The sequence below is a fragment of the Epinephelus fuscoguttatus genome, linkage group LG21 (genome assembly GCF_011397635.1).
Source record: "Epinephelus fuscoguttatus linkage group LG21, E.fuscoguttatus.final_Chr_v1".
Lineage (NCBI taxonomy): Eukaryota > Metazoa > Chordata > Actinopteri > Perciformes > Serranidae > Epinephelus > Epinephelus fuscoguttatus.
Genome location: NC_064772.1, coordinates 8443995 through 8468122, shown reverse-complemented (window position 1 = coordinate 8468122; position 24128 = coordinate 8443995). Strand labels below are relative to the sequence as shown.

General features: G+C 36.9%; 1 protein-coding gene across 1 annotated transcript; it reads left to right on the top strand.

Annotated features, from left to right (window-relative positions):
• Window positions 1–113: 113 nt before the first annotated feature.
• LOC125881935 (E3 ubiquitin-protein ligase RNF31-like) lies at window positions 114–23480 on the top strand. The gene is made up of 24 exons (XM_049565402.1): window positions 114–297; window positions 1927–2132; window positions 3230–3376; window positions 4163–4318; window positions 4420–4476; window positions 5345–5486; window positions 5719–5880; window positions 5967–6117; window positions 6580–6731; window positions 7982–8124; window positions 8298–8543; window positions 8750–9091; window positions 10625–10810; window positions 10961–11167; window positions 11394–11567; window positions 13382–13480; window positions 14183–14272; window positions 14456–14570; window positions 15322–15434; window positions 16344–16457; window positions 16852–16900; window positions 17348–17444; window positions 20713–20878; window positions 21405–23480. The coding sequence occupies exons 2-24, from the start codon at window positions 1929–1931 to the stop codon at window positions 21450–21452; spliced, it is 3360 nt and encodes a 1119-aa protein (XP_049421359.1). The 5' UTR covers window positions 114–297; window positions 1927–1928; the 3' UTR covers window positions 21453–23480.
• Window positions 23481–24128: the final 648 nt, after the last annotated feature.

Below are 24128 nucleotides of genomic sequence, written 5' to 3'. Positions count from 1 at the left end.
GAGGCCAAGGAGCCGTCACAATATATACATTTCTGCCCAGTTGTGGTTATCCCGCTTTTATTTTGAAAAATGAAATCAGACCGGAAGTAGGACCGGAACATAAACCGTCAATCTCAAGTTCCGCATTTAAAGCTACGTTAGCTTCAGAGACAACACAAAACCAAATCAGGTAGCACACTGACTGCTGGTATGGACTTAAAAGATCATATTTTTAATTAATGGAAACATAAATACTTTCGACCTGCTGGCCGAAGCACGGAACAACCGTCGAAGCTAGTGACGACGATAACTGAGCAGGTATGTTAGTTTTTTTTAGTAACTCAAAGTTTCGGTTTCCCCACTAACAGGAATTGTTATCTGCGTTTAATCGCTAGCATACGCTTCAAAACTGACAGCTCACACCTAATGAATAAAATTTTATGGTGAAGTCACACAACTAAGAATGCTGTCTAGTGGTGTTTATGATTTCATATTCAGCTGTTTTCTACTGTGACGTCCATTGGAGTGAAACTATGATTAGTCCGGACTTTCCACCAGTCGTCATATGCTGAATTAAAAGTGAAATTGTTGACGACACTTTATGTCAGAATAAACCTTTGCTTTGCTGACAGGTTGTTGTTAAAATAAATGGTGGGCATTTACAGGAAACCTTTACCCTGTTCACTTTTCTGTACCAGAATATTAAAACATAGATGACTGGTTTAAGGCAAGGCAGATTTAGTTACAATGCACAGTTCATGCACGAAGGCAATTCAGAGTGCTTTAAAATATATACATATATATTATTATAATTTTAATAAACTTTAATTCTAATGCACATGTCAGACACAAAGATAATTCAAAGTGATTTAAAGAAATAATAATAACGATAATCATACAAAACTCTATTAGTAAAGCATATTTCAGACACAAAAGTAGTGCTTTAAAGGAATAAATGAATAAATAATGATGATGACAATATTTGTTATAACATAATAAATAACAATAAACTTTATTTATACAGCACTTTTCAGAACTAAGTTGCAAAACATAACATAAAATTAGATAAGGAAAGTAAATCAAACAAACAACCAAAGAAAAGTTGTAGTTGAATCGATTTAGAAACCAGAAGTTTTATGTAACATTTTTAAATGATCTTGGGAAATTATTGTGATGTGTATTGCTGATTAATGTAATTTTTCTAAGTCCATTAATTTCTTATTTTTCTTTTATATATTTCATTAAAAGCATTCTTTATTTATTTTCTTGTGTATTACCCTCATGGGGAACAATGATGTCCCATCTTAATTTATCCCTTCTTTTCTTGTATTTACAATGTTTCCCATATAAATGATAGATTTTGTTATTTTTTTGTATTTATTGTTTTCAGGGGTATTAATGGAAATGTAGTGTAAAATGCAGAATTTATTCATTGATCAAGTATTGACTGTTCTGTCAATTGGCTGACTAAGATGTCAGCATCGTCTGTGGGAAATAGTGCGTTTTTTAATCTTGTTTTGGGGTGTTCCTGGCATTTTGTAGGCTAAATGGTTAATCATTCAATTATACCCTGAAGTCCAGATTGATTAAAACATTTTCTATTCATGTGAATTGTTAATAATTTGGACTTGTATTCAACTTGTACAAATTTAATATTTGCTCTGAAATGCAGCCAGCTCTCAGAATTTAGATTAACTACAAGATGCCTCTTTTTTTCCAATTAATATACATCCTTATTCCAGTAAGTGCTTACTCAAGTATTGGTTATTTTCTTGATCAATCATTTAGTTTAAAATATGTGAAAAATATTACAGTATCCCAGAGAAAACATAAAGGTGAGAATGACATGAAACAGAGAAACACAGCAAATTCTCACACTTGTGATATTAGTGCTTTATTTTAAACAAGAAATTGATAATCAAAATAGTCATCTTTCCATTCTGACAGCAATGAGCAACAGCCCTGCATCTGTCCAGATGGACGAGGTCAGGAGGAGATCCCAATCCCTCCTCTCCTCCTCAGGTTCAGCTCAGGATGTGAAAGCAGAGGTGCAGACCATGGCAGGCATTTCCCTGCCTCTGTCAGAGAAGTACCGTCACATTGGAGTGGAAGCCATGCTGAGGGAGAACACAGCCTGCCGCAACAGGCAGGAGGTAAAGTTTTCTGGTGTCTTTTGGTGCTGCTCTGATAGATTTTTGCTGACATACCATGAATATAAGTACATTTACTCAAGCGTTGTACTTAAGAACAAATTTGAGGTACTTGTAATGCCATTTTACACATCTACTGAGCTACAATTCAGAGGGAAATATTGTATTTCTACTTCATACATTTATCTGACATTTTTAGTAACATGACAAAATAAAATTCGTGCACAAAAAACATATGATAATGTGCTGAAACGCCTGGCAGAAAATTATTTTGTAACTATTTAAGGTTTGGACTGTTGGTTGGACAAAACAGACATTGTAAAGATGTCACTTTGGGCCGTGGCTCATTGTGATGAACATTTCTCACTATTTACACTTTTTTTTTTTTACAAACCAAACACCTAGTGGATTAATTGAGAAAATAATCAGTGGATTAATTCATAATGGAAATAATTATGAATCAATAGTTCAAAATGAGCTCCACCTCAACTTACAACAAAAGTAAAGTCCTGCTTTTACATTAATGCATGAGTCAGAATCATCTGATGACATCATATGTGATAGTACAGTCACAGAGGACATTTTTCTACTTCTATTGCTTTAAATACATTTTGCTGTTAATACTTGCAAACTTTTACTAAAGGAACATTTTCAAAAGTGGCTTTAATCAGTGTGTCCTGTTCAGAGAAAACACATCTTTATCTGGTAGTCATATCTGACCACTCGGGGCAGTAATGTAACAAAAATGTATAGCAACACAGAGCCTCAATACTCAGCTAAATACATGTGAGATTACACAAACGATAAAGAACACAATTTATGCTGCGTTAAGACAGAATAGGCAATAAAAATATATATATTTTCCAGAAGTTGATTTGTCAGTGTTATAAAAAGTGTTTCTATTAAAGCTTTCACATGTGCAAGTATGTACTTTGGAATCATAAATAAACATAAATAAAACCTGCCAACGAATTTGGATCAACTGCATTCATATCGCCTCATAAAGAACAGTCGCTGGTTCAGTTTTACTGCGCAGTATGTGCATGTAACAGCCTCATTGGCATTACTAACTCATCACATTAATTTTGTTTTGACTTAAGGTTCTGGAGTCTTTGAGTAGACTGGTCAAGGCCTTGAGTATCCTGGAGAAGTATGGCTGTAACCTGACTAGTCCCGCCAGGCCCAGATACTGGAGGAGTGTCAAGCACAACAACCCTGTCTTCAGAACCACAGTGGATGCCATCAAGGTGAGCAAAGGTTATATAGTTCTGCCTTAAACATCCATTAGTTCATCCATCCATTTTTCACTGTATTTCTACCTTCACAGAAGATTTGAGCAAAACTTGAGTGTATGGAGGATGAAAGCTGCCACAGTAAAAAAAAAAGGAAGAAATAGCTTAATTAGTTAATTAATTAATTAAAATGCCATTAAATGTACCAAAATAATGCTAAAAAGAAAGTCGTTATTATTTGATTAATTAAATAAATTGATATATCTGTTTGAATTTGCTTCTTTATTTTTCTTTGTATTGATTCCCCTATTTGTACTTATTTTCCCATTTTTTGAATTTATTTTTAAAATGAACTCATATTTTAAATGCATTTTGAAATGTATTTATGTATTTTGATAATTTTTTTAAGTACTTATTTATTTTGCATTTATTTTTTTTTATCTTATTTATTTTAAACAGATTTTTAAAATGTATTTATTTTCAAGTTTATTTGTTCATTTATTATTTCCCCTTTTCATTTTCCCTTTATTTATTTATTATTGTAAATTATTTATTTCTATTTTTTTTGCATTATTTTCTCAATACATTTTATGCATTTTGTCTTTATGAGGCAAATAAGAGTGCATAGATTGGCTCCCACAACGCCAAGCTCACTACCGAAATGTATTACTGAAATGAACATTAAAATAAAGATGGCCTTTGTCTTTAAATATTTTACGTATAAAATGATGGCATATGTTGCCAGGAGAAAGTCTGAAAGTCATTCAACTTTTTGATTTTAATCCTGGTTTCCCTTCTTAGGGAGGTCGGACAGTCTTGTATCTGTACGGTTACACCAATCAGCAGATAGACGGCCTCAGTTTCCCTGAGGAAGTCGCTGAACCAGACACTGCAAAAGTTTCTGCAGTGACGCTGGAGGTCATGACCCTACGCACAGAGGTGGACATGCTCATAAAGGTTCGTATTTGTTTGTGAGCAGTCATCTAAATACCCTAACCCACAATTGTTTTGTGTATAAAATTCACCATGTTCCATTTCTTATGCCTCTGTTCATTCAGGGCACCCACCCTCACCCAGATTACTTCAAAGATATCATCCCATTCATCGTTCAGCAGGTCTGTACAAATGTTTCCAGTGGCTGTTGCACTTTTCCCCAACAAACAGAGAATATAAATCACATATTATTGACCAATTCTGACATATTCTAACAGTTAGGGAAATCAGCTGTTAATATTATGTTGATGAATGTGAATTTTCTGCAAAGTGAATTTAATTTAACAACAACAAGAATGTGTGTTCGTGTTCGGGGAAACATTTAAAATGGACAATTGTTACTGCAGAGCAACTACATAAAACAAATCCTTTATTATAAGCAAGTTAAAGTCTTTCAGCATTGATGCACTCTGATCACTGTCATCAGTCAGTTATAATTTTTATGCCCTTGTACTGGCCACAGCATTGGCTGGAGGCATTATGTTATCAGGATGATGAACAATGAACTGATTAGAATGAAGTGATACTAGGTCAAAGGCCAAGGTCACTGTGACCTTGTCTGTTTCATTCTCGTAAACCCGACATCTCAAGAACGCCTTGAGAATTATTATTATTTTTTTATTTATTTATTTATTTTTTTCCCAAATTTGACACAAACGTCCACTTTGAGTCAAGGATGAATTGATTAGATTTTACTGGTCACTGTGACCATGCATCTGTCTCATTCTTGTAACCCAAAATATCTCAATAACCATTTTAGGGAATTTCTTCAAATTTAGCACAAATTCCACTTGGACTTTAGGACCAACTTATCAGATTTTAGTAGTGAAAGGTCAAGGTCACTGTGACCTTGCAAAATATGTTGGGCATAACTCAAGACACTCAGTACACTAATTATGGCAAAATTTGGCGCAAAGTGGTAATTCTAGTCTTCTGTCTGCTGCATATTAAAAGTGTAAAGAGTTTTAAATGTGATGCCTGTTTCTTCAGGATCTTCAGGATCAGCTGGTGGTGAGTGACGCTGTGGTTTTCCTGCCTGGAGAGGAGCAGCAGGCGGACAAACCCCAGGTTCCATCTCTTCCACCTAAACACACTCCAGGCCCTGTTGGACAACCTCTGAAACCATCGACAGGTGAGCTGCCACCACACCTCATATCCTGATGAAGCTGCTTTCATCATTGTGTGGCAGTTTAGTCTCTTTCGTTGCCACAAATTTAGATTTAGTATTTTAGACAAATGTGAATGTCTGTTTATTTATAAATTTTTTAGGTTGAAGTTATAAGTTCACGGGGCACTGAGCATGTTACTAGTCCGGCATCCAAGCCTCAATACACCCACAAACTTTCTTCTGTCTTGCTCTCCAGGCTCTCCAGCAGCGAGTGAGTGCAATTTGTGTGGTGCCGCTTCATCTCTGGTTTGCCCATCTTGTGACAATCAAGCTTTCTGCGACGCATGTGATGACCTCTTTCACCGCCACCCCACCAGAACCAATCACAAAAGAGATAAAATGCAGAAAATCAAACAGGGTATGCCAGATTACAACAGGCTTTAAAACAGGAATGCAACATCTGCGTTTGAGTTTTTAACTTGTGTTTTGTTTGTGTGGCTGTAGGGACCTGTACCATCTGTGGGATTTCTGCTGTGCACGCTCAGTGCCCCACCTGCATCCAGAGGTTATGTGAGAACTGTGACAAGCTTTTCCACTCTCACCCTGAGCGCAAAGGACATAGCAGAACTATTATTACACCAGCCAAAACATCCAGGTGAGGAGACAAAGAAACTTGAATTCACTGTCAGGTGTACTTCTTCATTTTGCAGCAGTGTGGTCTCAGTTTTAAAAGACTTTCATATGTTTTTTCTGCACTCAGGTGGATTAAACTTTAGCTGTATTTAAGCAGAATCACCTGATTTCTTTTGCAGATTTTAAATTCTCAGTTTAGTCATAGATCCTTAAGGTTAACTTTGCTTTCATCCCATATTGATGTGTTTCATGTTTTACTTAATGCTGGTTTGCTTTTTAAGTTTTAGCCTTTATTTGCAGTCTTGTAATGATAATGTTTTTCTCTGTTTGCACCCATCCAAAAATAAGAAAGTGAATTGTTCTCATTAGACCATGCTGGATAAATATATGGGTTAAATGACTAAATGAATAATGCTGATGTTGCAGGGCTGTTAAAGAGGAGAGGAATAGCTAGACTACACCGTAAATTTCTGTTATCTTCCAGTCCATCCCTGTCACCTTGGGAGTGTGCACATTGCACTACAGTGAATGAGATGCGAGCCGTCCTCTGTACAACCTGCGAACGGCCTCGACTCGCCACAGCTGCATCCACTGTTCAAGAAAGTCCGATGTCAGTTCCCACATCTCCCAACACAGGTGGGACTAAGACATATATATATATATATATATATATATATATATATACATATAAATAATGATAGACTTAGAGCACATTCCAACTGTGGAACCTTTGATGCATGTCACACTGTCCGTCCGTCCATCCATCTATCCATCCGCCCCATCCTTGTGAACATGATATCTGAAGAACACCTCAAGGGAATTTCTTCAAATTTGGCACAAATGTTCACTTGGACATTAGTTGTTGGTGGTCAAAGGTCAAGGTTACTGTGACCTTGTGTGTCCATTCTCGTGAACATACTATCTAAAGAAAGCGTTGAGGGAATTTTTTCAAATTTGGCACAAACATTTAGTTGGACTCTGGGATGAAGCGATAAGATTTTGGTGGTCAAGGGTCAAAGGTCAAGGTTGCTATGACCTTGCATCCGTCTCATTCTCGTGAACACAATATCTCAAGAAAAGCTTCAGGGAATTTCTTCATATTAGGCACAAATGTTCACTTGGACAAAAGATTAAACTGCTTGGATTTCAGTGGTCAAAGGTCAAGGCCAGTGTGACCCTGCACCTGTCTCATTCTCATGAACAAGATATTTTAAGAGCACTGTCAGTGAATTTCTTTTAATTTGTCACAAATATCCACTTGGACTGAAGAATGAACTGATTCGAATCTTGTGGTCAAACATTAAGGTCAGTGTGACATCACAAAATAACTCAAGAATTCATACACTAATATGACAGCTTCACACAAATGTCTAATAGGATAAAATAATGAAGTAATTTTTTATCCAGAGGTCAAGGGACAGCTTCACCGTGACATCATAATGTTCTGCATAAAACACTTTTCTGGCCAGTATTCAGTGTCATATTTCAGGAACAGAACGGGAGACATTTGGTCAGAAACTGAATTGGTGACACTCATCTTGGGTGCCCAACTTCAAACTGTGCTGCTGGTATAGATCTTCTGTGTTGTCGTGGGGACAGTGGGTCTGGCGCATCCATGTTTTCACAGACATGGATGTAAACTCAAAGAGAAACTTGACTGGTGCATGTAGGCATACAACCACAGCACAAAAGAGGGAAAGTCTCTGTTTTCAAAAATGCCCTATTTCTACTGGACTGGGCCAAAATCATAGCAATAAAGCTCTGCTGTCAAAAAAAATTACCCCAGGAAAATGAAAATATGATGACAAAAATGGTATTGACATAAGGAAACATGCATTCAGAGGTGTAGCAGTTTGAATGAGTTGTATTTGTGCTTGGTCCCTCAGAGTGGCAGTGTAAGAGCTGTACAGTGGTGAATCAAGGCAGCAGCATCCTCTGTGAGGTGTGTGAGCGCCCTCGTCTGGCCACACGCCCACCTGTCGCACCAGTGTTGTCCAGCCCAGGATCTTTGTCTGACTCTGGAACAAAGGTTTGTCTCACTGCTACTCATGATGAATCTCTGATGGAATTGATTTTTAATGAATTACACAAGAAGGCAACTTTTTTTTTTTTTTTTGAAAAAAAAAAAGTTTTTCTTACTTTCAACTACTTAACATTTATAACTTTGTCTTTTTTCTTCCTTCTTTTCTCTCTCTTCCACAGTGGATGTGCCAGTTCTGCACCTACGTAAACACCAATCCCACTGTGGTGTGTGAGATGTGCAACCTGTCATGTAAAGACTCTGCTGGAGTTTCGCTGCCCCAGTCTCTCCAGCAGACTCCGTCCAGCAGCATTAAAGATCAACCCCAGCTGGGTGTGAGGCCCCAGCCGAAGCCCAGAGTCAACTTGGAGCTGAAAAGACAGAAGATGATGAGGGAAGACGGCCTCTCTCTCATCCACCAGATCAGAGTAAGTCAACACGGATACTTCTCACAAACCAATACCCCAGCACCTTCACATGAGACAAACAATGTAACAAATCCTACAACTGGAAAGCTTAAACTAGGGAATGTTATGTATTTTTGCTATAGGGAGCAACATTCGCCACAGTATTGAAATGTTTTACAGACACAATTATAAAGTAAACAAAGATTCATCCTGTTTCTTCTTTACAGGAAGCAGAAAAGCGTGGGGTCAGCGCTGAGGAGGTGTACGCAGCCATCTGTGTGTGCGGTGGCAGCAACACGAACCCTTGTGATTGGCTGACGTCGGAGCTGCCTCACCTGCTGGATGAAATCTGCGCCATGGCGGCTTCCGTCCAGCTCAATTACAAAGCAGGGGATTCTGGGATACAACCAGTGGTGGAGAGAGACGGAGAGGAGGCTGAGCTGAGTGGTCCCAGTGTCACAGGTGAAGATGTGAAGCTGTCCAGAGCTGAGGCCAAGCTGGCCTGGTTGTCAGCAGGAGGAGACACAGACAGAGCCGTGAGACAGCTGCTCAGAGACAGACAGGTCAAGGTAGGACAATTAAAATGACATTCAAAGACATATATTTCTGCGAGAGCTGGTGGAGGTTTTAACTGTAGTTTCTGCATATTGCACAACGTCTTTCACCTTTTGTCTTAAATTAGTTTGAGACAGATATATGTTTTGGTACCAAAACTGAAAATACCTTTACATTTATTTACATGTCTTCATTTAACAAAAAAGCCAAGTTCACAAGTTAAGTAGACACAAATGGACCTACCTAAATTAAATAGTCTAAAAACTGGCAATTTATTTTATTAGAATCTGGAACTGATCAAAGAGTGCGCAATAAAGTTTGCTGGCTGTTTTATTGTATGACTGATTAATTGTTGTACCCATAAAATGTCAATGTCAATTTGCATCAATATTTCTCATAGCTTAAAGTCATGTCTTCAGATTACTCGTCTTGTTTCACAATTAGTCAAAAGCTTTTTTACAACTTTGTCCTCCAAAAACAAATTCAGGAAAAACTTGACACTCAGTGGCACTCAGCACAGCAGTTTTGTCAGTTCCTCAGTTAAAAATTAAATTTACCTAATTTGTTAAATCACGTTTAAGCGGCAGTCCGTGTGGAGAGGTGGAATGTATTGGTTGAAATGCAATCTTGGCACTCATAGGCTATTGTCTGGCGACAGTTTAGCTTTATATTTGGGTTTTTTAAATTTATCTGCATTCATACGCAGATATAGAGAGAAGCTGAAATCACCAGTGCAGGAAAGAGAAAATTTTGGCCTGGATATCCACTGGCTTCACGAAATATCTGCCTTTTCCCACAGAGGCTTTGACATCGTCGGGTCAGTAGCTGATGGGTTCCCAGATTGGAGTGCATCCACTAAAATCCTCTAGTTTCTTTACGACTTTACGACTCAATTTTTAATGAGCACATAAATAAATGCCCTAAAGTATCTTTGCATATGTTCTTGATAACTTATTGTCAAGAAACTACAGGAGAGAACTCCTGAGAAGTCTTTATTCATGCTTGGACAGTACACAAGGGGGAGCAGAGTCTCAACAAGCGACTGCACTGAGGCTGATAAGTAGCTTTTTACAGGTAAAAGAAAAACATGAGAAAACAGGACGTATCTCGAGTGTCTCCCAGTTTTCTGACCTTGAAAGATAACTCAGAACAAAGCCAGTCTGTGGTGTGCTGGAAGTGAAATGTAGGAGTGTCGTGAAGTCCTCTTCACCCTTGTTAATGAGTAGTAGGTGGACACTTCAAACTTTTGAACTTTTCTGGGAGTCATGTGTCCCCTGTAAATAGACGAGACACGTTCTCTCTTAATAGAGCTAAATCATACATAGACAGAAGGTTTTGTGTTATTCTTCCCTTCTGACAGTAGAAATGAACCAATTTTGAGACTCTGGGTAGCCGTTTGAACGAAGAACTTTCACATGCAACAGAGTGACTCTACACTGTGGTTTTGTTATTTTTACTTGAGTCCAAGATTCGAGTACTTCTAACACTACTGGGTATAAGGTATATATGCATTTAGCTATAATATTCTGCTTGTTGTCTGTGTGCAGATGAAGGAGCTGCACTCTCTGGGCTTCAGAGATGCATTTCAGTGTGAGGAGGCCCTGCGGCTTAGTGGAGGAGAGGTGAAGGAGGCTTTGTCTCTGCTGCAGCGCCCTCTCCTGGAGCCCTTCCACCAGCGAATCTGGAGCGACCAGCCCGAGCCACCGATCGATCCCAGACACCCAGATAAGCAGGTTAGGCTGCACTGCAAATCACTTGAGGGCTTTAAGCGTTCATACCTCATAAATGTTGCAACTTTATGTAGTGAAAAGTTGTAGATTTAATTTTTCCAGCCTTCGCTATTATATATTAACTCCTTGCTTGTCCTTGTGTGCTCTCTGCAGAGGATGTGCAGGCGTCTATTGGCACTGTACGACCTGCCCAGCTGGGGGCGCTGCGAGCTCGTCCTCTCATTACTTCAAGAGCCAGATGTCACCTACTCTCTGGAGGACGTTGTGCAAGCTGTGAAGGAGTCGCACGACAAGGATTTCATCAGGCGTCTCCTCATTAACGAGTGCCCCTGCTGTCTGAGCATCTTCCCCCGCAGCAAGGTGGATGAAGAGTTTATATCTGGTGGTTTCACACACAGTTTAACACTGCAGACAAATCTGCGGGTTAACTTTTTAGATGTATCATCACAAACTAGGCATCGTACACAGCACATTACTGTGTCACATTTTTACATCACGTTTTTAACTTTCTTGCTGCCTTTAAGTAAAGTAACCCAATTACACTGTTAGCTGTTAACGTCTTCCTCTTCTCCTCTTTATATTCCAGATGCAGTCTCTGACTTCCTGTCAGTGCTCCGTGTGCCACGACTGCTTTGGGCAGCATTTCACCATCGCTGTGAGAGATAAACACATTAGAGACATGGTGTGTCCTGTCTGCGGTGAGCCAGACATCAATGACCCCGAACAGCTGGACAGCTACTTTTCCACGCTGGACATACAGGTACACCGAGAGAGAAACATGATGTAGTCATTGTTTATAAATAGAACTCTGATTGGCTGCTTCTCTTTAAGTATAGATTTAGATTTAGCTTTGCAAGAGGATTGATTCTAATTTATTTCACATGTAATGTCATGAACTACATGATTTTATTTTCCTTTTTATTCAGAAGGTTGTTGTAAACAGTATATACAGTATATACAGCAGGTATTTCTTTACGTCATTTCCATCTTTTTATTTAAAGTGAGACAATGTAAACTTTGCTGAGCAGTGATGAAGTCATGATAATGGTAAATATTAAAGGTTCAGTGTGAAAGATTTAGGGAGATTAAGTGGTATCTAGCAGTGAGGATTGCACATTGAAACTAACTTCTCCCGGTTAGAATTTCTTTAGTGTTAATTGTTCAGGAGGTTTTTACTGGGAGCTGAATTATCTGCAGGAGTCTCTTCCTCTTCAAAACAAACAGGCCAGGTAATGAAAAGTAAATAAAAAATGCTGCATAAACCAGTTTCACATTTTAAAAAATCTGTGACACTAGTCGCAGAGGGGGTGGCCAATGCGAAAACACAAATGTCCTTATCTAGAGCCATTTGTCCATTCTGGGCTGCTGTAAAAACATGCTGTTGCAAAATGGCGATCTCTGTAGATGAGGACTCACGCCATATGTAGCTATAAACAGCTCATTCTAAGGTAACAAAAACACAATAATTCTTATTTTCATGTGATTATGCCTAAAGAAAACATATGTATTGTATTCCATTTCTGCCCAAATATCCTCCTAAATCCTACACACTGGGCCTTTAAAATCACAGTCCACAGTAGCAATAGTAAAACACTGATTCAGTATAATGATTAAGTAATATCAGTTATATAAATACCTATTGAAAGCTTACTATTATTCACAAATATCAGCCTCCCCCAGAGTCTATTGTTTTGAATGTTTTCATTGTGAAGTATAATTTTTAAAGCTAACAAAACATAGGGTATTGTCATGCCTCTTTTCCATATAAACAAACATAATGGCAAATGATAAGAAGAATGCACTCAATAAATAAATAAATAAATCAATCAATAAATAAAATAACAGAAATAAATAGATATGGGAAAACAATATTATGATAATTCATGAATTAATAAAAAAAACAATAATAATAGTGACAGTCATAATGTTACTTGTATAACATCATCTATAAAGGTTCATCTTCAGCTTGTGAATTTAAACTTTTCATTTGTAAGGTTAATTTTGTGTTATTTCTTCTTTCAAAAGTTACACAGTCTCACTTTAAAGTTAAGGTAAAAGAAAACTTAAATGAGATATAAGATTACGCACATTATGTAGAAAAAGTACGTGAAGAAATGGGATTGAAAAGATGCTGTGTACCATTACGTGCAAAGTATTTTCTTACTTATTATTCACAGACGGACTAACAGGACTTTGGTTGAGCAATAAGAGCTAAGGAGCTAAATGGATTTTATCTAACTTCGGTAGTTTACTTTGAAAAAAAGCTGCATTTTTACTTGCTATGGACATGATGTTAAACATATATTTATTTTAAGATTATTGTATGTCTCAAAGTATCCCTTATGTTTTTTAACTATGTAAATCTCTTAAAGGAAGGTGATATGGATGAGTATTTTGTAGAGCTTCATACTAATGTCAGCATACACAGAGAACACGGAGAGAAACACAAACCAAAACTATAGAACTATAAAGAACACATGAAATAAACTGCAAAAAATGAAGAGATGTAATAAGGTGCCACATTTTTCTATTTTCACTTTGACCAGTAAAGTATTTCCTGTTTTGTTTTTCCAGCTGCGGGACTGTCTGGAACTCGATGTGTATGAGCTGTTCCATAAAAAGCTGACTGAGCACGCTCTGATGAAAGATCCAAAGTTCCTGTGGTGCTGTCACGTGAGTTCATCAATAACAGGCTGACTTGTTCTTCCCTATTCCCTTTATCAGCTCTCACAATCTGATTTCCTCCTTCACCTGTAGTTTGCATACCGTGCTTTGTATATTTGCTACCTCATACAATAACTCTGTATCACAATCCACATAAAGAGGTACCAGTGATCCTCGGGGGTAGTCTACACATGAAGCTGCTCAGTCTTTATGCAGAAAATATTTGTTATGGAGCCTCAGTGGTTTCATGTGAGAACTGGTACAATTGTAACAACCCTTTTCTTTCTCAAACTAAGGCGTGGCTGTGGTTAAAAAAAACAAACAAACAAACAAACAAAAAAAAAAACAACAACATATAATGCAACTAATTATACTCTTACTTAAATCCAAATATGAATTGTTTGCAATAAACTCCACCAGAGATATGAAGGAAAAATGTTTGAACTTTATGCCTCATGAAAACAAGCAGTGAATTGACCATGAAGTTTGCACTTGTGGACTTTGACCCTTAGTTCTAATAGTTTTGGATCAACAGTGTGAACATCAAACCCCCTTAACATGAGGGAGGAAAAATACAGCAGAGTAGCAAAAGATAAATAAAATAACAAACATAAACAATAGGACAGTTAATATACACAGTAGAAATAACATACTTAGATTTAGTCTGGTCTGAAGATGACGAAGCATAAATAGCATTTCTCTCCTCCTCAGTGCACGTCCGGGTTTATCAATGATGGAGACCAGCTGAAGGTCACCTGCCCATCTTGCCGTAAGAGTTTTTGCGCTCAGTGCAAGAAACCTGTGAGTATAAGCACTTCATGTTTCCATTTTTCATTGCATTTAGAGGCGGTATCTGACATTGGATGACAGATAATGAAAAGTCTCATACAGTTTAAGGAATTCAGCCTTGAATCTTTGGCAGCTCTTCAGTGAACAAACTGTGCAGGAGGTTTTAGCTCATGAACTCCCTCTCTGTGATCTCAGTGGGAGTCTCAGCACCAGGATCTGTCCTGTGAGCAGTTCCAGCAGTGGAAGAGGGAGAACGATCCGGAGTACCAGAGGCAGGGCCTGGCTGGCTTCCTGAGAGACAACGGCATAAGTGAGGACATGAACCTTTCCTTTTTTTTCCAATTCTTAATTTTTGGATAGCAGTTTATGTTACAAAACATACATCAGAACAATAGCAGATTCATTTCCAGTGCTCTCCTGAGATTTGTTCAGGTTTTCATTTATTCAGTACCTTTGACCCACTTGTTCCAGAATTTCTTTTTCTGAAGACAAAGAGCATCCCTCTTTCTGATGTTTGTTTCTGAATCACTTTCTTTTATTATTCTGTAGCTGTAACTAAATGAAGCTGCATTAGGCAGTGGAGGGAGGTAACTGTACTCGAGTACTGTACTTGGGCACAATTTTAGGCACCTGTACATAATATATTTCCATTTTATGCCACTTTAAAACTTCTGCTTTGCTACATTTCAAGGGAACCAGCAAATGCTCTTAAACAGTTACTAAAATCATTATTAAAATAGTGGCCGATACATTTTCAGTCAATCATCTTATCGGTTAATGAACTAATACATTCCAGTTCTAATTTTAAGTCTGGCCACAGAATCACTTTCTTTAGATTCAGTTGTGATGTTTGTTTTTTAATCACTTCCCTTTTTGTTACTTTGTAATTTTGTAAAGAAAATGATAATAATATTTGTCAATAATATTTTATGTGAATCTGAATTTGCAAAGTAGAACCAATGTAAAGTCAAGGTACATTAACTTTGTACCTTTACTTAATTACCACTGTTTAAATGTTGTCTGGAATAAATAGATTAATCAGTATGTTGTATGTGCTGCAGCTTGTCCTCACTGCAGGTTCCAGTACGCTCTGACCAAAGGTGGCTGCATGCACTTCAGCTGCTCCCAGTGCAGGTACCAGTTCTGCAGTGGCTGCAACAACCCCTACCACAAGGTGAGATTAGGATACACCATCAAGAAAAAAGTAACACTTGCTTTATGTGGTATACCCAGGGTTCCCATGGGAGTTTGAAATCAAGGCCTTGAAAGTTTTGGAAAATAGATATTAATAGATATGGGTCAGTGAAAGTGCTTGAATTTATACATTCTGTGCAAGAATTTAAATTCTCTGTCTCTATCGCTCAGTTAACATAATTTTTTTTACAGAAGGTAAGAGACCACGTTGTTTGCCATCCCTGTAACACACCACACTTTAGAAGTGATCACACTTTTCATCGTTGTCTGAGCCTCTGAAAAGCCTTCGAGTTCTTATTTGAAAAATTCTCAGTATTGTAACTAATAAACCTTGATCTCAAATTATGCCACGTTGGGTCCTGAGGGAAATGAGCCTGGAAAGTCCGTAAAAGAGTCCTTGACTTTGATGTTTAAGAAGGTATTAGAATCCTGTATACAAAAATCACCAACTGTAAGCAGTAGAAAAAGCATTCATTTTGTTTTCAGTAACTCTTTGTTGTGCATTTTTGACAGAACTTGATCTCAGATTTGCATACAGCATGGGTTTCTTCAGATCCTTAAAAGGTTAAAAGTCCAGTCTTTATATTTAAGGCCTTAAAATGTCTTATAAATGATGTTGACAGGTCTTAAAAATTGATTGGATTACAGAGTTAACATTACTTTAATAAAGAGGATTTACTTCAGTCTAACAAAGCACTGCCACCACCATCATGTCTGCAGATAGAAGCATGTTTAGTAGGTCTTGACTGTTTTACAAAATGTTTCAAAAATCACGTCTTTCAGATGTTGTTTCTGGCAGATTATTTTATACTTTTGTCTGGGAAGGTTTTTGACCTCATCAGATCCTCCTCCTGTGATTCTACTGCATTTGTTTTGCTCTGTCTTGCAGACGGTATGTAAGACACCCCAGTGCAGTTACACAGGTCTACATGCTCATCACCCGCGGGACTGTCTATTCTACCTTAGAGACTGGGAGCCCCCCAGACTACAGGCCCTGCTGCAGGTAGAGATTATGTTTATTTTGTCTTGTGTTTTGTCGCAGATTTTAATATCAGCTGTAGTTCCTTTATTTGGCATGACTAAAGACTTGCTCCATACCTCTACTCTGGAGTAAGCCGATGTCTCTAAATGTTACATAATGTCGTCATTTGTAGGGTGTAATTATGTTAAGTCTGTTGGCTGTTTACAAGTACTGTTTTTTTTATTTGTACATTAGTGTTTCTACTTATACTTCCTGGAGAACAATATTTTAGAGGTTACATGATGGCATACCAGTTAGTGAAAACTTAGATTTAATTTTACAGGTTAGAATAAATGCACATCTGGAAATATTTGCCAATTTATATTGTAGGAATGCCATTTGACCTTTCTTGATTTTTTTCCTTTTTTCTCTGCAGAGGAGTGGTGTGGAGTTCAACACAGATCCTTCTAATGGAGTTCAAACTGGTAAAACTGCTTGTTCATTCCTCCTCATCTAACTCTGTCTTTCATCACATTCAGGAAGTAAAGAAACATTTAAATACGTCACCTTTTTACTATCTCAGTGTTCAAACAAATTCTGGAATTCCGGGTAAAACCTGGAATACAAACAAAAGTTTCTTGAGATTTAGTGAACTTGATTTATGAAGTTGGAAATTATCTTGGAAAGTTCAAACCTAAATTTAAGTTTAGGTTTTGAGTGGATCTTGAGACAATTTCCTGGGATACTGGAACACAAAAATATTATGTTAATTTCAATCATCGAGGCCATGAATATATCTTTTTTTTTAAGAGTTAATTTTACCTTGTCTGAAAAACTCATCTTGTTTTCTTGTTTTTAGTTGTTTATTAATAATTTAAAAAAGAATTAATCAGATGCGTCACTGACTGTTTTTTTTTTCCTCTGTGACACAGATGGTTGTTGTGTGATGGAGCAGAAAGATGAAGGAGGTCAGCAAATTGATTCACCATGTGGCCTCCAAACACAGCCGGGACAAGCTGGACTCTGCGAGTGAGTGTCTGACTGACAAATTTCATAGTATAGTATGCCATGAAAATCTCATAAAAAGTCACAGTACACTATGCCCTAAAAAATGTCATAAAACATCATAATATAGTATGCCACAACAAATGTGTAGTCTGCCTTGAAAATTTTTATAAACTCATTATAGTAAGCCATTTAAAAAAAAAATCCTTTAAGTCATAGTATAGTATGCAGTAACAAAAAAAAATCATAAAAAGCTATGGTATAGTATGTCACAAAAATGTTAAAAAAAAATGCCATAATTTTTTAACAAAAATTCATACTACAAATTAGTATGCCCAAAGAACATTTTATAATCAGTTACAGTATAGTATGTCACAAATTGTCATAGTATAGTATGCTATAAAAGAATAGTACAAAATGTCATAGTATAGTGTCGTAAAAATTTTAATACAAATCGTAGTATTGTATGCCATAAAAACATCATTAACACTCATACTATAGTATGCCATTAAAAATGACCTAGTATAGTATGTTGTGAAAAATCTTATAAAAAGTCATAGTATAGTATGTCAGAAAAAATCATAAAATATTTCATAAAAAGTCATAGTAATAGCATATGTATCACCAAAAAAAGCATTATAAATGTATGCCATTAAAAAATCATTAACAGTCATAGTATGTCACAAAGATGTCATAGTGAACTACTCCCTCAAAAAAATCACGAAAGATGACTTTTTATAAAGATTTCATGTCATGCTATACGACGACATTCTTAATGGTCTTTGTGTCATAGTATAATATGACTTTATTACCTCCGCCAAGGAGGTTATGTTTTCCCCAGCGTTGGTCTGTTTGTCTGCAAAATAACTCAAAAAGTTCTGAACAGATTTTGATGATTTTCAGGAAAGGTTGATAATGGGACAAGGAACAGATGGTAACATTTTGGTGGTGATCAGTTGAAGCAAAATAGATAAAATAATAAAATGGTGGGAAATCCGAGCTGCTTGGCAGAGGTCTGTGCTCTCCGAGTGCTCTAGTTTATTTATTTATTTATTTATTTATGGAAGAATGTACTACACTCTGACTTTTTATGATTTTTTTATGGCATTGTTACAAACACTATGTGTCTAGGAATAAAGGGTGCTACATAAATGCCATGTAGTCAGACAAGCACTGCTGTTCATTGTTTATTGATTGGGTGAATGAGGAAAATTCACAATTACAAGCTTTCGGCTTAACAGTTTAACACATACAGATTTCCTACTCCTTCAGAATTCCCACTAACTCACTGCAGCTGAAACAAATTACAATAAAAACCCGTCTTGCAATGCTTATCTTACAGAAATCCTAGTGTTACAAGTCAGTCAGTAATCTATGCGTGGGGTAGGGAGCAATTCATGCATGAGAAAAATAAACAAACCTACAGCCCAGATCCCAATATCACTCATAAGGGCCAAAATAAGTTAACGTTACTTACGCACACCGAAATTTGTAATTAACCATAGGGTTATCTATCACAGAACTTAACGTTATACAGAGAGACACAGGGGGTGGACTGCTCTGATTAAATCACAGCTGCCTGGCATTTTCACTAAGTGGCATTGTGCTGCGGTGATGGATCCAGCTGGCCTGTGATTGGTGGCTGAAACCCAAGTCAGAAAGGGGAGGGATCACCAGAAGATGGAAGACAAGGGCACAAACACAAGTTTTGTTGTTTATTAGATTGTGTAGTACAGTATACCTTTTTATGGAAATACTATACAATAAGATTTTTTGTGAAGTACTACTCCATGACTTTTTGTGACATTTTCAGGGCACATTATTCTGTGACGTTTTATACAATGTTTTTATGGCTTACTGTACTATCACCTTTTTTTGTTTTTTTACATTTTTTGTGACCTACTGTTCTATGACTTTTTATGAAATTATTCTGGCATACTAAACTCACTTTATAGCATACTTATTATGACATACTGTCACCTTTTTTTCCACAAATCTTCTTATGGCATACTATATAATGATTTTTTTTTTTGTCTTTTTTTTTTGTAGCCTTGTGGCTTTTTAATGAAATTCATGATTTTCTATGATATACTATAATATGACTTTTCTTAATTTACTTAAGGTATACTGATGACATTTTTATTACATACTATGAGCTTTCATGAAGTCTGTCATGGCTTGCAATACTATGATTTTTTAAGGACATTGTTAATGAAGAATTCTACTATAACTTTGATTGTGGTTTAAGGAGGAGGACCATACAAAGACATGTTCATTTTATACGTCTCTTTATTTCAACACCATCATGTAATAATAAAAAGAAAAAAAAATATGAAACCAACAAGTCTGTGTGCAGCCAGATAAGAGTTACAAGGCTACAAGCACTAATTTGATGGGGTTTAGATGTTTTTTCATCTGAGAGTATAGTGTGTCCCAAAAACTGTCATAAAACAGTCATTAAAAAAATAGTATATTTTGTAATAAAAATAGTCATAGTATAGTCTGCCAAACAATCGTCAAGAAAAAAGTCAAGTAATTCAAAACTCGAGTACAGTACTGAGTAACATGTTACCACTGCTATAGCTATTTTTACAGTCACTGCACTGTAGAGGAGTTTATTAAAAGGTGTGGTTAAAAAGGAAGAAACACACTCTTCTCTTGGGTATCATACACTCTTCCTATTGCTAAACTGCAACTGCATTCTTTCCTTGTTATGTCATCTTTGTCACTATTCACTTATTAAGGAAGTGTTAAGAAGTAAGACTTCGTTTAGGGTTATAGGTTGAGTTTGTTAAGGAGACAGACAGTGTTGAATTAAGTCTCTGAAAATTAAACATGTTGCAGAACTCTTCTCTGATATCCTATTAGGGTTGGGTACCGAAACTCGGTACTGATTCACGTCGGTACTACCGAGTACTGATTCACTTAAAATGAATCAGTGCCAAATTTCGGTACGTGAGGTGGAGGCGGAGCGAGAGCGCATGACTCGGACCTCAAACTCAGCAACAATGGCGACAAAAAAATGTGCAGACAAAAGTTAACGTGCAGCACTGTTCCTAAATGTTATCAATAAAATGTTGAAACTGAGAAGTTTAGACTTTAAAAAGTACCGAAATAATGTACTGGTACCAAATTCCAGATACCGGTACCGGTATTGTATCGGTTCAGTTATGAACAGTACCCAACCCTATATCCTATGCTTCACAACAGTGTGTTCACATCTCTCAACACTCACTGATAACCCGTAACACATGTCAAAGACAAATCTTTAACAAAAGTTCTGTTCCTGCAGGAAGCACTACAAGGAGTACCTGGTGAGTCTGATAAACGCTCACTCACTGGACCCTGCTCCACTCTACGAGGCCAATGAGCTGCTTCGGGCCTGTGAGAGATACCTGGTGGACAAGCAGAAAGTGGAGAACGAGGACGATAATGCCTACCATGCCCGACTGCTCAAGGTAAGAAACATCCATCTGTTGTCACAAGGGTCAGGGAGGCAGTTTACAAATGAAAGGGCAGTGGTTGGACTCACCACACTGGCTGCAAGGATCCTGGTCCCTCTTGCCACACAGTTAAAATGCTCTTTAGCAAGGCACTAATCTGGTCCAGAGCAGCTGTCCAAATGTTGGAGTTTCAAGTTTGGTGGAGGATCTTTGTCTCTTTTCACAGTACCTACAAAACAAAATGTTTTAATACACCAGCCTGGGAAGAAAACAGGGTGGTACAGGGAGATGCACTGTACATTATTTATCTAAGAAGCAATAATTATGTCAGGTCACAGAACTTTTTAAATACTGTGCTCGTCACAAATGTTTTTTTAATTAAAAATCTCTCTTTTTTTTAAGATTTTAAATTTAAATTTTCATGTCAAGTATTTAATAGTGTGTTTCAATTTGTAACTAAAGGTCTTTGAGTTTAGATGGTATTTCTGTCATGTTTAAGACAAAGGACTTGACATCGGTGTTTCTTTTTTCCAACTTACAGAAACTGATGGAGGTCCCTCTTGGAGAAAAGGTTCCTCGAAACAAATAAAAGGTTCCCTGAACAGAACACCCCCCCTCCTAAATTGTGTTCATCAAGCAATTGATGCCAACCAGAGTCATGAATCTGAAATAATTAGCGCTGCCTTTGGTTGTTAACAGGCTGTTATTACTCATCAGCTAAGTATTATGTTCTCCACCCTTTCACAACACACTTGACTCAAACTCAGACTCAAACAAACAAACATCAGCTGTGTGCCAAAAGAAAACACTGAACATTACTTTGGTGGCAAGCAGCTGTCCAATTTGTGTATCTGTTCATAAACATCTGTTTGTTCAGTGGTTCTCACAATTGAAGGTTAAACCTTTGTTTCCTTGTTGAACATAATGATAAACTGATAATGAAGGAATCAAGTGGTTTGAGTCTGCGTGATATTCATCTCACTTCAGCTCTGACAAATGTAACTATTGTCTTCTTTTGTCTTCAGGGCCCTGTTTCAGAAAGTGGGTTTAGTGAAAAGTCTGAGTTAGTTAACCCTGAGATGAGGGAAACTCTGGGTTTTGTTTCTGAAAGAGAGCCAAACCTGCTTGGTGGCAGGTTTTCTTCAACAAACCCTGAGTTTCTCTCTGTCTCCTCCCTCTGACAGAGCCAGACACGTGATTTCATTTCCTCATTGATGTAGTTTGTATCAAAGAGCACATTGAAGTGCGGTGATTACAGTGGTGGTTTACTGTATGTCAGAATCTAAATCCTGGTTGGATATTAGTTTGTTACTCAGAACTATCTAAAGTTACGGCTTTATGCCCTGTCAGTAATTTCTTTGAACAGCAGTTTCTGCCCTCAAATTAAAATATCACACAACATCAAATCACCTTTAATCTCTTTAAACTGATATCTGCGTATGTCTGCTTTATCGTCGTCAGATGATAGTCTAAAGGGTCCGAGACTGAGTCACCCCAGCTCAGAATTAAACCCCTGCATGTCCTTCTTTTTGCGAGTGGTAGTTTTTTTGTTTGTTTTTATAGGTAACACTGTGACTCTACACTGACAGCTGTCAGTTTGTTAGAGCACGTTTACTGAAATGTTTATTGCATACAATGTGTAATCTCAGTTTCAATCATAGAAATGAAATGATTGGAAAAAATCTGGGGTTTAAATTGTAAAAATCAGTTGGCCTATGCATGAAAAATGATTTCTATCACTCATAACATGATTGGTCGCATTAATGGAACATAATTCCTATAATAGTGTTGATGATATGTAATTTTTTATGATGAGCAGGATCATGGTACAGCTGCTGAATGAAACTGAGTTTTTTTAAATAGGCTGCGTATAGTCTGAACGTCTTTTAACAGAATTTCAGTGGCTGTTTTTAAATTTACAACATTTGTTAAAGTAGCTGAAATAAAGCCACTGAACACTGTCGGGCCAAAGATTCAAACCGATGTCTAAAATTTGAAATCGACTGTATTTTAACCTCCATTGCATGTCACCAAAGGATGTAGAAAAGTCTGCATATTCATGTGTTAATATCTCAACATGCACCAGATTAAAATAAGGTTCTGCCTTTTTTTTACCTGTTGCCATCGTGAATCACAGATCATCTGAGCTCCACTGATGATGGCTTTTTTCATTCACTCAAAGTTGATTGAACTGACTCTGATCAGCTGTTCGGAGACGAAAAACTAAAGAGTTTTCCAACTCAGACTTTAGGGTCAGACTCAGAGTTTGTTATCCCTGCTTTCTGATACAGACCCCAGGTCACAGTGACATATAAATACTATTAAAGGAACTTATTAGAGGGATGGATTTGGATATTGTACAAATATGACAGTTTGTTTATCTATCTTTTGCACAAGAAGAAATGTTTCTCTTTGGAAATATGTGTCAAAATTTCTACCACAGAACAATGTAGCAATGTCGGGCAAACATATTTAAATAAATACACAGAAATTAAACTAGAGGATAAAATGTTATTTTCTTAAAGACTGTTTAAATTTTCTGCTGTCAGGGTTTTTCTGTTTTACTTTATATTTCATGGATAAATCAATCAGTAAATAAACAATATGATTATTCTGAGATGTGGATTTATTGATGTACGTGATGTACAAATAGTATAAATGACACAACACCATTTTAGATTGTCTTTGCACTACAGTGATTCCTTAAGTTGACCCATTACTCTAAATCATCTAATGTCAGATTATTTTATGTCACACTTAACATAGTTTTGTAAAGTTTTAGTGAAGCACTTGTTGGTTTATGACTTTATACTGCATGGAGCAGTGGTGGATTGTAGGTACGTTATCCAATACTGTACTTAAGAATCACAACGTATGTGTACTTAAGTACTTACATGTTGCTGCTGCAGCTACTTTATACTTCAACTAGTACTACTTAGAGTAAAATGGTCTTTTTACTCCACATTTGTTTGACACTTACTGTTAGTTTTTACTTTGCAGAGTAGATTTTACATACAAAACATTGTTATAAAACTTTCTCCACCAGCTTTCATGAATAAATTCCTCATTTTTGTTTCATTTTATGTTACCTTACCTTAAAAATCTCTTTTCCAGCGTGTTCAGCAACAAGGGACTAACATCGTACAAAAAAGAGCACAAAATATATGTGACATGATCAGATTTGGCCTCTAATATTAAAGCAAGAACAGTATTTGGAAACCTTTAACTATCAAAAACAACATAACATCTTCACAGAATGTAATAC